General features: G+C 36.6%; 2 protein-coding genes across 2 annotated transcripts in view; one reads left to right on the top strand and one right to left on the bottom strand.

Annotated features, from left to right (window-relative positions):
• LOC123549712 (negative elongation factor D-like) overlaps nt 1-2,613 on the top strand; it is a 28,123-nt gene extending 25,510 nt beyond the window's left edge. Inside the window, exons 13-14 of the mRNA XM_045338027.2 lie at nt 266-395; nt 1,240-2,613. Of these exons, the coding sequence (XP_045193962.1) occupies nt 266-395; nt 1,240-1,271 (162 nt within the window). The 3' untranslated portion in view covers nt 1,272-2,613. The remainder of the gene's footprint in view (nt 1-265; nt 396-1,239) is intronic.
• Nucleotides 2,468-15,290, bottom strand: part of LOC123550325 (E3 ubiquitin-protein ligase RNF166-like) — a 27,142-nt gene continuing 14,319 nt past the window's right edge. The window contains exon 6 of the mRNA XM_045338756.2: nt 2,468-12,589. Within this exon, the coding sequence (XP_045194691.1) occupies nt 12,524-12,589 (66 nt within the window). The 3' untranslated portion in view covers nt 2,468-12,523. The remainder of the gene's footprint in view (nt 12,590-15,290) is intronic.

Genomic DNA, 15,290 nt, shown 5'->3' with positions numbered 1-15,290 from the left:
ACTTTGTTTACTTCTCATCAGGTGCCAAAGTCATAAGTACATTGGCATCAGTTCTTGCAAATTGGTACTGTGCATTTTATCATCTAGAAATGCTAATGACTAGGTTTCAAATTAGGATTAATTGGGGTTTATCGTGCCATATTTCCCTCTACAGAAAGCTACAGGTTGTTTCAAAAAATCCAAAAAAATATTGTTGACTTGTAATTGTAACAGTGCTGAATGAAGTGCTCAGATGTTACCATGGATATATTTATTTTGTTTGCAGGTGTTGGATGTGATAGCACCACCATATACCCAGGACTTTGTCAATCTATTTCTACCCTTGATAGAGAACGAAGGTATCACAGGAACACTGCGGTCCGAGGATGGTAACGATCCAGTCTCTGAATTTATTTGTAAGTACAGTATAAGTTACACATCATGGTAAAGAAGAGATTACCAAATTATTCAAATGGCCTTTACTCTTTCTAATTTGTATCAGGGTCAGACAATATAGTCCAATGTAGGTTGTAAGATGACTCTATGCTTTAAATGACATATAAATACAGTAATTTATATTTTATCACTTAAAACAAGATAAAAATCAAATACCTTGATAGTTCCTCTTTGTTCCTTTATAATATTTCTTGGTTAAAAAAAAAACAAAATGTTCTTTCATGGAAAAAAGACAACGCTATTGCTGCAGATGATAAAACAAAACTGGAACTGAACATAATTTTTTGTCATTGAAACATCATGATGTCTTTCCTGTTTACGGATGTTGAATTCCTGCGCTTCATTTAAATACGCTGTTGTAACAAAAAAATGTTATAAAGAAAGTCATCCATTCGATTTTATTTTACTGTTGTTTCTTGAATATGGCATGCAAGAGCAGAGCCTCGTTACCACAACAGTTTACCCTCGAGCCAGATACCCATCTGAACCTACAACCAGTGAAGGACCTTATAAGAAGACACTATTATTCTAGAAGTTTGTCTGGCTTTTTAGCATGCAAGGTGTAAAGCACACATACATGGGACTGTTATTCAAAAGTTAGTAATTAAGTTGGAGGAGGTGGGGCATGAACTCGTGACATCAGGTTTCTTACTCTGGCATGTTTCCACTGCCACACTGGACCTCCATATTCGCTCTTATGACTCTGAACAGTGAGCTGCATAGCCATTTACTGGTCAGGTATCCAGTGCCTTGAAGTGTGTTTTCATACATATCTTACTTAAAAGATCATATTTTATTTTACAGGTCATTGTAAAGCCAATTATAGTGCAACGTGAAGGGATTAAACAAACCATGCCAACAGATACTTTGTAAATGTTTGTGGTTTCTGCAAAGACTATGGAGGAGCAAAAGAATAAGGTGTGCCATGGGATTCTACAACTTAAGTTGAGTGTATTCATGTTGAAGATATGTATAAAATATACACACAAGTTTCAACAGACATCCAGGATCAAATGATGACATTGGAAAGTCGGGAACCAATGACATTAGATGAAAGAAACCAGATTTACTTTCAGTTTGTGCAGGTCACAATAAAAACTTGTATTAAAGTGTTTCTTTGCCGTTGCCCAGCTGGAAAGCTGTACAAGCATTTGACCATGAACATTAACACCTTCAGTTCTTGTGCTTGACTTGCTAGAAGGGTGCTTCCATGGCCGAGTGGTTAAGGTTGCACATATTGAATCTCTTTCCTCTAACCGCTGTGGGTTCAAACTTCACTCGGGGTGTAACATTTTTGTATGCGAGGAAGGCATCAAGCTTGTTTGTGGGAGTTTGGTGGTTTTACCTGGGTGCCTGCCACTGTCTTATACAATGTTTGGAGATGCACAGGGATCTTTCTTCACCATAAAAAGCAGAAAAGTCACCCTATGACTTACAATTTCGCCAGTGTGACATTACAGAAAATACATTGAGTAGTTAGAAATAAGGAGGTGGAAACTTGTCCTTGAAATTCTACGGAGAACTTTGCAAAAGGAACAGATGTTGATACTATAAAATTAACTTACATTCCCTTTTATACCAGACATCAGTTTTATACTAAACAGGGGAAGTTGAAGCCTATTAGGTCAGACTAAAATTCGAAAACTGTTTTGTGAAAATTAAAGAAATACATACACAGAGTTGACCATCACTTACTAACTGCAACATTGACATGTCTGTGCTGAAAGATATTTCATACATGTTGGTTTATGTATGATAGGAACCTGAATACATTGAAAGGACACAATCCAGTGAAATTTTTATTTTCATAGAACTGTCTGAAGTTAACCTTTACCCTGCTAAATTACTACAATGGACAGTTCCTTTATTCAGTTTGGGCTGATCTTGGTCTGTTCTGGTCGCAAAGGCAGAATCAGTTGCCGGCAGCAGGCTAAAGGTTAAATCAGTCTCTAATATAAGTGGCATGAGTTGCAATTTGCAAATATGTGCAACTTTATTGAAATAATTTGCAACAATTAACACTAACAATAAATGAAATGTCTGATTTTTATTTTTCCCTTTTTTTCATTTGAAAACAACAAAATGCATCTACGTCAACAAAGTAAAATAATATAACACCTAAACAATGGTTTCAAAAGACCATATACAGTTATTTTCTACATACAAATATTAAATAAAGATGTGAGAGGGAAGGAAAGCTTTTTGAAGTGCCAGTATAGTAAATAAGTGTATTTATCACATGCGTGATGTTGAAATGACAAGATCCCTTGTCATATACTGTTTCAGGTATAGAAAACATTGGTTTATTTACTGGTTACTTGGTCTATAAAACAAATTTTGACAATTAAACAGAAAAGTTTACACCTGATAAAAAACAACCTGACATTTTATTTTTCCAGACTTGAATCTATTTAAAGGGAAAGGCAACGTTGTTCTTGTGTTAATTTTGTCAGCTTGGATTTCATAAACCATTTAAAGTAGTGAAAGAATTTCAAAATCGAGTAAAAATGAAAAAGTTATGTGCATTTAAATATTTTGTCAAATTGGCAGCCATTTTGTTTCCATGGCAACAAAAAAAAATGGCGGATTTATTACATTTTTAGATACACATTTGAACTGCGTTTACTTATTACTGTAAAATTTCTCTACTTTTTCCAGCTATAATGAAAGAAATTCTCATGTTTTACACCTCACACTCAAGAAACATATGAAAATTAGTCTTTTAATAGGTTATTTGCTAAATAAAATATTCAGCAGTGTGTAAATGACGTCATATACACACTAAAATGGCTGCCTCCATTATCAGCCATTTTCTTAATTTTCAAACTGCCATATCTTTTTCAATAGTTGTCCGATTTTAAAAATTCTTTCAGCATTATGAAAGGCTTGATGATGGCTTTCATATAAAATTAACTTATTTTCAGCCTTTCCTTACCCTTTAACCTTGCATTTTATTCCTTTATTAAACTTGTTTAATAAATTCCGAATGAAAAGACTGTTGTAAGCGCCCAGTTTGTTGCTTTTCTAATTACTTAAAACTTGAGACAACTTTGTTTTACCTGACCATACATGCATGTGAGATACGATTAAAATATTACTTAAGTTAAGAACAATCTGAAATAATAAAGAATATAGAAAATATTAGACAATATATTATGTACTATGTGCAAACAATAGATGAGGCAGACAGCAAACTCCTGTACACAAGTAAAACTTCTGACACTTGTTAAGAACAATCTGAAATAATAAAGAATATAGAAAATATTAGACAATATATTATGTACTATGTGCAAACAATAGATGAGGCAGACAGCAAACTCCTGTACACAAGTAAAACTTCTGACACTTGTTTACAAAAATCAAACAAAACAATCAATAAAACAAGAGGACCATGATGGTCCTGAATCGCTCACCTCTTCCCACATGACCCAGTTTTGAGTATGACCTCGTTTTTTTCTATTATTTGACATACTGACCTAGTTTTTGAGCCCATGTGACCCAGTTTTGAACTTGACCTAGATATTACCAAGATAAAAATTCTGACCAATTTTCATGAAGATCCATTGAAAAATATGGTCTCTAGAGAGGTCACAAGGTTTTTCTATTATTTGACCTATTGACTTAGTTTTCGAAGGTACGTGACCCTGTTTTGAACTTTACCTAGATATCATCAAGGAGAACATTCTCACTAATTTTCATGAAGATCTCATGAAAAATATTGCCTCTAGAGAGGTCACAAGGTTTTTCTATTTTTATACCTTCTGGCCTAGTTTTTGACCGAACGTGACCCAGTTTCGAAACTGACCTAGATATCATCAAGGTGAATATTCAGATCAATTTTCATGAAGATCCATTGAAAAATATGGCTTCTAGAGAGGTCACAAGGTTTTTCTATTATTTGACCTACTGACCTATTTTTGATGGCATGTGACCCACTTTCGAACTTGACCTAGATATCATCAAGATGAACATTCAGACCAACTTTCATACAGATCCCATGAAAAATATTGCCTCTAGAGAGGTCACAAGGTTTTTCTATTATTTGACCTACTGACCTAGTTTTTGAAGGCATGTGACCCAGTTTCAAACTTGACCTAGATATCATCAAGATGAACATTCTGACCAATTTTCATGAAGATCTCATGAAATATATGGCCTCTAGAGAGGTCACAAGGTTTTTCTATTTTTAGACCTACTGACCTAGTTTTTGACCGCACGTGACCCAGTTTCGAACTTGACCTAGATATCATCAAGATGAACATTCAGACCAACTCTCATACAGATCCCATGAAAAATATGGCCTTTAGAGAGGTCACAAGGTTTTTCTATTATTTGACTTACTGACCTAGTTTTTGATGGCACGTGACCCAGTTTTGAACTTGGCCTAGATATCATCAAGGTGAATGTTCTGACCAATTTTCATGAAGATCTTGTGAAATATTTGGCCTCTAGAGAGGTCACAAGGTTTTTCTATTTTTAGACCTACTGACCTAGTTTTTGATGATACGTGACCCAGTTTCGAACTTGACCTAGATATCATCAAGGTGAACATTCTGACCAATTTTTATGAAGATCTTGTGAAATATATGGCCTCTAGAGAGGTCACAATGTTTTTCTATTTTTAGACCTACTGACCTAGTTTTTGAAGGCACGTGACCCAGTTTTGAACTTGACCTAGATATCATCAAGATGAACATTCTGACCAATTTTCATAAAGATCGCATGAAAAATGTGACCTCTAGAGTGGTCACAAGCAAAAGTTTACGGACGCACGGACTGACTGACAGACGGACGACGGACACCGCGCGATCACAAAAGCTCACCTTGTCACTTTGTGACAGGTGAGCTAAAAAAATGCAAATTACAAGGACAGTTATTTCACAACTTTTGAAAAATACCTGTTACTTGAATGTAGAGGTAATGCATGTTTTTTCGTGTTATAACATCTGTAGAATCGTAGGGGACTGGCTTGTACCCGAGCCCAATAGGGCGAAGGTTTCAATGTATCATGAGGTATTGCGAAGATGTTATAACATTAAATGAATATGCTCTAATGCTATTCTAGCATAAAACATTAACAAGAGCTGTCCCTAAGACAGCCAATGCTCAACTACTCAACTATTCAAAGTGTCCCAGAAGCAGGAATATTACCCTGAATGTGAAAATACCTATAGAGTTTCAGTCCAGTATCTGCATTAGTTTTGGAGATAGTAACTTGCATGCAAAACTTTAACCAGGGAAGAAAAAAGTTGCCTAATATTATTTACATGTATATCATAGAGTTTATGTCTAACGGGGTTGGGGGGGGGGGGGGGGGGGGGGGAAAGGCCAGCTTACCTGAGGTAGCTTTTATTTTTTTGGTCGAGTGCTCTCTCAGTGATATTTTTAGGCCTTATCACCATTACTTTAACAGATTAATATAATTCATTATAACGTCAACTCGAGCATAACCTGATTTATTTTCTTGTGAAACAATGAATGTGTTATTATGCAACACAATCAGTTCTAACTCCACACTTTTTATAACCTAGTGTTGACCGTCGTAGCATTCTCGCATACCAGAGGTTTATCATGGCTCCCTAGTTTAACCTCTGGCACATTTTGCTGGTATTTTTAGTTTGGCAACATTACAGGTAAAACGTTTCAGCCAATCAGCGATATTTTGCACAAAATCTTAGCGAACTAATCAAAATCAGCCGAGAAAAGAGTGACCACGTCGACTTCAATATCAACACCGAATCATAAGGAATATCCTTATTTCTTGAGGTAAATTTTTAAACATCCGATTACAGAAATTAATCTTTATTAATCTCAGTGAGTAATGTAGTATCTTCTTAATTCATTATGACCAAATATTTGGCTAAGATCTTGTTTAAATTTTCAAGTCGGTATGACTACGGTAATAATGGTGAACACTGATTGGCTGAATCCATTCTCGATGGTATTTACAAGTGCGTATGCTCACCAGATAAACAAGAGGACCATGATGGTCCTGAATCGCTCACCTCTTCCCACATGACCCAGTTTTGAGTATGACGTTGTTTTTTCTATTATTTGACATAGTGGCCTAGTTTTTGAGCTCATGTGACCCAGTTTTGAATCTGACCTAGATATTATCAAGATAAAAATGCTGACCAATTTTCATGAAGATCCATTGAAAAATATGGTCTCTAGAGAGGTCACAAGGTTTTTCTATTATTTGACCTATTGACCTAGTTTTCGAGGATACGTGATCCTGTTTTGAACTTTCCCTAGATATCATCAAGGTGAATAATCTCACTAATTTTCATGAAGATCTCATGAAAAATATGGCCTCTAGAGAGGTCACAAGGTTTTTCTATTTTTATACCTACTGGCCTAGTTTTTGATTGAACATTACCCAGTTTCTAAACTGACCTAGATATCATCAAGGTGAACATTCAGATCCATTTTTATGAAAATCCATTGAAAAATATGGCCTCTAGAGAGGTCAAAAGATTTTTCTTATTTTAGACCTACTGACCTAGTTTTTGACCGCAGTTGACCCAATTTCAAACTTGACCTAGATATCATCAAGATGAACATTCAGGCCAACTTTCATACAGATCCCATGAAAAGTATGGCCTCTAGAGAGGTCACAAGGTTTTTTTATTATTTGACCTACTGACCTAGTTTTTTAAGGCATGTGACCCATTTCAAACTTGACCTAGATATCATCAAGGTGAACATTCTGACCAATTTTCATGAAGATCCATTCAAGGGTATGGCCTCTAGAGAGGTCACAAGGTTTTTCTATTTCAAGACCTACTGACCTAGTTTTTGATTGCAGTTGACCCAGTTTCAAACTTGACCTATATATCATCAAGACCAACATTCAGACTGACTTTCATACAGATCCTATGAAAAATATGGCCTCTAGAGAGGTCACAACATTTTTTCATTATCTGACCTAATGACCTACTTTTTGAAGGCACGTGACCCACTTTCAAACAGGACCTAGATATCATCAAGATGAACATTCTGACCAATTTTTATGGAGATCCATTCACAAGTATGGCCTCTAGAGAGGTCACAAGGTTTTTCTATTTTTAGACCTACTGACCTAGTTTTTGACCGCACATGACCCTGTTTCGAACTTGACCTAGATATCATCAAGATGAACATTCAGACCAACTTTCATACAGATCCCATGAAAAAAATTGCCTCTAGAGAGGTCACAAGGTTTTTCTATTATTTGACGTACTGACCTAGTTGTTGATGGCACGTGACCCACTTTCGAATTTGACCTAGATATCATCAAGGTGAACATTCTGACCAATTTTCATGAAGATCTCATGAAATATATGGCCTCTAGAGAGGTCACAAGGTTTTTCTATTTTTAGACCTACTGACCTAGTTTTTGACCGCACGGGACCCAGTTTCAAACCTGACCTAGATATCATCAAGATGAACAGTCAGACCAACTTTCATACAGATCCAATGAAAAATATGGCCTTTAGAGAGGTCACAAGGTTTTTCTATTATCTGACCTACTGACCTAGTTTTTAAAGGCATGTGACCCAGTTTCGAACTTGACCTAGATATCATCAAGGTGAACATTCTGACCAAGTTTCATGAAGATCTCATGAAATATATGGCCTCTAGAGAGGTCACAAGGTTTTTCTATTTTTAGACCTACTGACCTAGTTTTTGATGGCACGTGACCCAGTTTCGAACTTGACCTAGATATCATCAAGATGAACATTCTGACCAATTTTCATGAAGATCTTGTGAAATATATGGCCTCTAGAGAGGTCACAAGGTTTTTCTATTTTTAGACCTACTGACCTAGTTTTTGTCGGCACGTGACCCAGTTTCGAACTTGACCTAGATATCATCAAGATGAACATTCTGATCAACTTTTATAAAGATCCCACAAAAAATGTGACCTCTAGAGTGGTCACAAGCAAAAGTTTACGGACGCACGGACGACGGGACACCGCGCGATCACAAAAGGTCACCTTGTCACTTTGTGACAGGTGAGCTAATAAAAATAAATAAATCAGAGGTTCGTCTGAAGGGGGGGATTACGACGACCCGCAATGGGTAAGAATGCTGTATAGTGGCGCACTGGAAAAGAAAACCACACAAAACAGGTAAATATTTTGTGGATGTCATCAAAGATGTAAATAACCCTTGCAAATGTGTTAGAATCAAAATAATATATCTCAAACAGTGATTATCTCTTGAATAAAACCATTGTCCTTAGTGCTGTTATTACACAGTCCTCGTGACACAATTTTATTCAACAACCAATAACTGTTTGGGATATATTATTTCTTGAATAAAATACATTGAAATATATTAATGGATATGTAAGAAACAAACATGTATATAGAAACAAATGTAAACAACTTCATTCATAAATCTTTACAGAGATACATCTAATAATAAAACAAGGCAGTCTGAAAGACAGCTAAATCCCCCGCCACTGCTATAGATAGTGAAAGGATAAACCTTTGATTTTAGCTGTGACCTTGACCTTGAACTGACATGGCTGACTCATGAATTCTGCACAACATCTTGATGAGGTGATCATTTGGCCAAAGTTTCATGAAAATCCTTCAAGGGGTTTAGGAGAAACAGAGCTGAAACCTTTGACCTTCAGTTGTGACCTTGACCTTGAGTTGACATGGCTGACTCATGAGTTCTTGATGAGGTGATCATTTGACACAAGTTTGATGAAAATCCTTCAAGGGGTTAAGGAGATACAGAGTGGACACCAAATGGAAGGCTCAAACCTTCGACCCTTAGTTGTGACCTTGACCTTGAGCTGGCATGGTTGACTCATAATTTCTGCACATCGTTCTGATGAGGTAATCATTTGACCCAGGTTTTATAAAATTCCTTCAAGGGGTTTAGGAGATATAGAGCGGACACGAAATGGAAGGCTCAAACCTTTGACCTTCAGTTGTGACCTTGACCTTGAGCTGACATGGCTGACTCATTAGTTCTGCACATCGCCTTAATGAGGTGATCATTTGACCCAAGTTTGATGAAAATCCTTCAAGGGGTTTAGGAGATATAGAGCAGACACAAAATGGAAGGCTCAAACCTTTGACCCTAAGCTGTGACCTTGACCTTGAGCCGGCATGACTGACTCATGGGTTCTGCATATCGTCTTGATGAGGTGATCATTTGACCCAAGTTTTATAAAATTCCTTCAAGGGGTTTAAGAGATATAGAGCAGACACAAAATGGCAGGCTCAAACCTTTGACCTTGAGTTGTGACCTTGACCTTGAACTGACAAGGCTGACTCATGGGTTCTGCACATCGTCTTGATGAGGTGATCATTTGACCCAAGTTTCATGAAAATCCTTCAAGGGGTTTAGGAGATATGGACCGGACACGATTTTGTTACGGACGGAAGGACGGACGCAGACCATTCCTATAATCCCTCCGCCACGGCGGGGGATTAACAAAACTGCAACACACTGAATCAACCGAAACAGTAACAAACTGACAGTGAACAGACAAAAAAGTTACATGCATATGAACAACTTGTCCTCTAATCAAAAACATATATCCTGAAGCTCCACTTATTGCTTAAGTAACTTTTCATACGATAATTGAAAGAAAAAAAACTTTGTTAAAAACTGTTTACTGATTTTTTTATCCTGTAACTTTAATTTTCTGTAAATTAAACCCAACTAGCAAGCCTGAAATTTCAGAACTTTCTGTGCTAAAAATAGAATGTGGTGTTCTGCGCAACATCATGTAATAACACAGCAGTTATTTAACTCGCCTTCTTGATCATCTAGCATCACCGGTCAAAATCGGGGAACAGCTATAAATAACATTTTATAAACTTGCAAGTTGCAACCTAACCATATGCTTTGACTTGAGTGGACATGTACGGTAATAAAAACTGGATTAATTTGATTCAAGTAGTGATACATTCTCTCCACACACTGTTCCAGCATTTTCTGGCTGATATGAAAACGCAATTTTCTATTACTGCCAAAAACATATATGATAACAAGTAATCGCAGGTAAATTTCTGATTATCATTATGTTTTCCATTACCTTAAATCAACATCACACACACAAACATTTATATTATATATGTACATACTCTATAATATTTATATATAATAACAATGAAATATTATTGACTATTTGGGAGGATAAAAAGGTTTAAAGGAAAAAGACTGGAAAATAATCTCTACTCAAATGATAAATACATGTAATCACTACTTGTTCTAGCATTGATGGCTCAAGCTCCTGTGCTTGTTAAGCACACTTTGTCCTTGGTCAATTTTTTTTAATATGTATTTACTGTTTGGACCACTCCGAACCCATGATAACTAGAGTATATTGTTCATTTCCCTCAACATTAAACGATACTCCATTAAATCATATTAACCCACATATAGAAGTATTTTCAAACAAGAGGGCCATGGTCGCCCTAGGTCGCTCACCAGAGTAACACATCATAACAAACATGTTTGACCTAGTGACTCAGTTTTTGACACCACATGACCCAGTTTCATATTGTCCGAGTTTTCAAGGAGATAAACATTCTGACCAAGTTTCATAAAGATTGGAGCAAATATGTGGCCTCTAGTGTTTTTTTCTTTGATATGGCCTAGTAACCTAGTTTTTTACCCAACCAGACCTAATTTTTAACCTGTCCGAAATTTCATGGAGACAAATATTCTGACCAATTTTCATTAAGATTGGACCAAAAAAGTTGCCCGAGTGTATACAAGCATTTTCTTTCATTTGACCTTGTGACCTAGTTTTTGACCCCAAATGACCCAGATTAAAACTCGTCCATGATTTCATGAAAACAAACATTCTGACAAAGTTTTGTGAAGATTGGAGCAAAAAAGTGGCCTCTAGAGTATAAACAAGCTTTTCCTTTGATTTTACTAAGTGACCTAGTTTTTGACCCTACATGACTCAGAGTTGAAATCATACAAGACTTCATGATACCAAACATTCTGACTAAGTTTTATGAAGATTGAAAAAAAAAATGTGGACCCTAGAGTGTTAACAAGATTTTTCTTTGATCTGACCTAGTGCCCTAGTTTTTGACCCCACATGACCCAGATTCAAACTTGGCCAAATTTGGCTAAAGATCACCAAGATAAACATTTTGACCAATTTCATGAAGATAGGGTCATAAATATGGCCTCTTAGTGTGTTAACAAGCTTTTCCTTTGATTTGACTGGGTGACCTAGTTTTTGACCCCACCTGACACAGATTTGAACTTGACCTAAAGATCATCAAGGTTAACATTCTGACCAAGTTTCATTAAGATATGTTCATAAATGTGGCCTCTAGAATGTTTACAGGCTTTTCCTTTGATTTAACCTGGTGACCTAGTTTTTGATCCCAGATGACCCAATATCTATCTCGTCCGAGATTTTATTGAGGGTAACATTCTGACCAAGTTTCATTAAGATTGGGCCAAAATAGTGACCTCTAGAGTGTTAACAGTCAAATTGTTTACGACGGACGGACGACGACGGACACATGGCGATCACAAAAACTGTGCTCAGGTGAGCTAAACATTTAGCAGGGTTAAATCTTACTACAGGTATATAGAATTCTTTCATCTGACAAAGTTTTCTAGCTAGTATGCTGAATACTTGTGCCCCTACCCAGATGCCCGACTGTCACGAAATGTCTAACGTTCATAACAAAAAGATATATAGAAATTCGCTATTTGACATGAAATTACGTCTGTAACTCAATACAGCAAACAAAGTAATTATGTTTGCTCATTTTAGTGAGAAACTTTTGTATTTATGACAAATTGGAGAAAAAAGATCTATTTGAATCAAATCAGGATGTAAATGAATGTCGATCATAAACGGAACTACATGACGATGTTAGATCAATAAAGTGGAATTTGCAAATCACTCATTTTATCAAAACAACATTTTATCACATAAAAGAGTTACAAACATACCATCATCAATAAAAAAACTGCATAGCAGAACTAAAAACGTTTCATACAAGGAACAATTTTCGACTCAAGATTCTTTCACGTCAAACTTTCTGACAGATATACTTTGCCATTCCTGCATAAATGTCAACATATCTACGTAACTGTGTAATCAGGAATCCTTCAATGAAGCCTGTATAGCAGCTAACAGCATTGCTTCATCATCTTGCTTGTAATCCTGAAAACCAAACTGTTGTCGTAATACTGTTTCCATTTCCTTACAACGTTTAACCCTTACCCTGCTAAATTTCTATAATGAACTTGTCCATCTTTCAATTTGAACAGTACCATTAACAGTTAAAAGGGGTGCTTACCATAAATATACTGACTGAACAGCGAACAGTGCAGACCGTAATCAGACTACACGGATGTCAGGTTGATTTTGGTCTGCACTGGTCGCAAAGGAAGAATCACTTGCTGCCAGCAGGCTAAGTGTTAAACATTTGTAACTGTTATTATGGGAAAAACACAATATTTACACAAAGCAGTCTGAAAGACAGCTATATCCCCCACCACTGTTATGGATAGTGGCTCAAACCTTTGACCTTGAGTTGTGACCTTGACCTTAAGCCAACATGGCTGACTGATGGGTTCTGCACATCATCTTGATGAGGTGATCATTCGACCCAAGGAGATACACAGTGGACACGAAATGGAAGGCTCAAACCGTTGACCTTGAGTTGTGACCTTGGCCACTGAGCCAATATGGCTGACTCATGGGTTCTGCACATCGTCTTGATGAGGGGATCATTTGACCGAAGTTTCACAATTATCCTTCAAGGGGTTTAGGAGATACAGAGCGGACACGAAATGGAAGGCTCAAACCTTTGACCTTGAGTTGTGACCTTGACCTCTAGCTGACATGGCTGACTCATGGTATCTGCACATTGTCTTGATGAGGTGATCATTTGACCCAAGTTTCATGATTATCCTTCAAAGGGTTTAGGAGATACAGAGTGGACACGAAATGGAAGGCTCAAACCTTTGATCTCGAGTTGTGACCTTGACCTTGAGCTGACATGGCTGACTTATTGGTTCTGCACATTGTCTTGATGAGGTGATCATTTGACCCAAGTTTCATGATTATCCTTCAAGGGGTTTAGGAGATACAGAGCGGACAGAAAATGGAAGGCTCAAATATTTGACCTCGAGTTGTGACCTTGACCTTGAGCCGACATGGCTGACTCATGGGTTCTGCACATCGTCTTAATGAGGTGATCATTTGACCCAAGTTTCATGATTATTCTTCAAGGGGTTTAGGAGATACAGAGTGGACTCGAAATGGAAGGCTCAAACCTTTGACCTTGAGTTGTGACCTTGACCTTGAGCTGACATTATTGACTCATGGGTTCCGCACATCATCTTGATGAGGTGATCATTTGACCCAAGTTTCATGAAAATCCTTCAAGGGGTTTAGGAGATACAGAGCGGACACAAAATGTTACGGAAGGACGGAAGATGGAACGACGGACGGAGACCATTCCTATAACCCCCACCACTTGTGGCGGGGGATTAATAAAATACGTTCAATAAGACAGATGTTTGAGAATGGAAAGAGTCTGAAAATGAGCAAAACAATACCTGTAGCCATTTGAATAGTGTTTTTGTAATAAAACACCAGCCATTGTACGCAATTACCACAGTCCATACAGACCAATCACACAAAAATTGAAGGACTTTTTAAAAACATTTTTCTTATTTTCCAGGACTTATTTTCTATATTTTTTTAAATACTATTTCAAGCAGTGTGTCACTAAATTAAATCCATGAGACCTTGTCTTTCCAAACAGAGTTTCAGAGTTTCAATCAGACAGTAACCTCCATAACAATATTTTGTGATTAAAACAGTCTGTTCCAAATTTATTGTCAACACTGCTCAACTATGGGAACTTCATCAGTCGCTTTTCATCAAAGTAATATGACTATTTGACAACCAGGAAGGAAAGACTGAAAACTGCTGAATGCCATCTTCACGCAGTGATGAATGCACAAGCTAGGAAACTGTGTTTTTGACCCACTGTTAGTTCTTCCCAGATACTAGCAATGTATTTTGGCCACTATACATATACAGCCACCAAATTTAACACGTTTATTCATTGTTTCTTCATGCAGATAATAAAAAACTTCACTCCATTTATGGATTGTTTAACCATACTTAATGATTTTTAAGCACTTTTAAGACTAAAGAATAAATTTAAGTACTTCCAAGGACCTTTAGACATTTTTAAGGACTTTGTTTTAAGAAAAGACATTAAATTTAATCACTTTTTACGACTGTGCTAACCCAGTTGTCATCATTTTTCTTTCCTTGTATGGTAACAGTCAAACATGGTATTGAAGGCAAAGTTATATTATAAACAATTAAATGTAGGATTTTACTTAAAGCATATAATTTACATTTGAACTAAGATTAAGGTGATATTTTATACCACTAATATGATGCCCTTAGATGTTATTCATAAATCATAACCCCTGATACAAAGTATGTGAGGATTTTATTTGAGACACACATCTGTCTGTCCATCTGTTGTCTAGAATTTGTGTCCCCTCCATACCTTGTGAACAGTTGGGAAGATTTTCATAAAACTAACATCAATTGCTAGCCTGATCAAAACATTATGCCTGATCAAAACATAAAACATTATGCCTGATCAAAACATTATGCCTGATCAAAACATAAAACATTATGCCTGATCAAAACATTATGCAAAGTACACACATCAGGTTACTAGGTCCATGGTAAAGGTCACTTTTGAGGATCAAAGGCTAAGATCACAACATTTTGCTGTCCTTGTATCAAAAGTGGTGTCTAGGGTTAGTAATCACCTTTTGTGATAGCTCTAGTTTACCTTAATATATAGTAACGACTATGTAAGTAA

Source organism: Mercenaria mercenaria, chromosome 6 (assembly GCF_021730395.1).
Source record: "Mercenaria mercenaria strain notata chromosome 6, MADL_Memer_1, whole genome shotgun sequence".
In the NCBI taxonomy this organism is placed as follows: Eukaryota; Metazoa; Mollusca; class Bivalvia; order Venerida; family Veneridae; genus Mercenaria; species Mercenaria mercenaria.
This window is presented reverse-complemented; position numbering and strand designations above follow the sequence as displayed.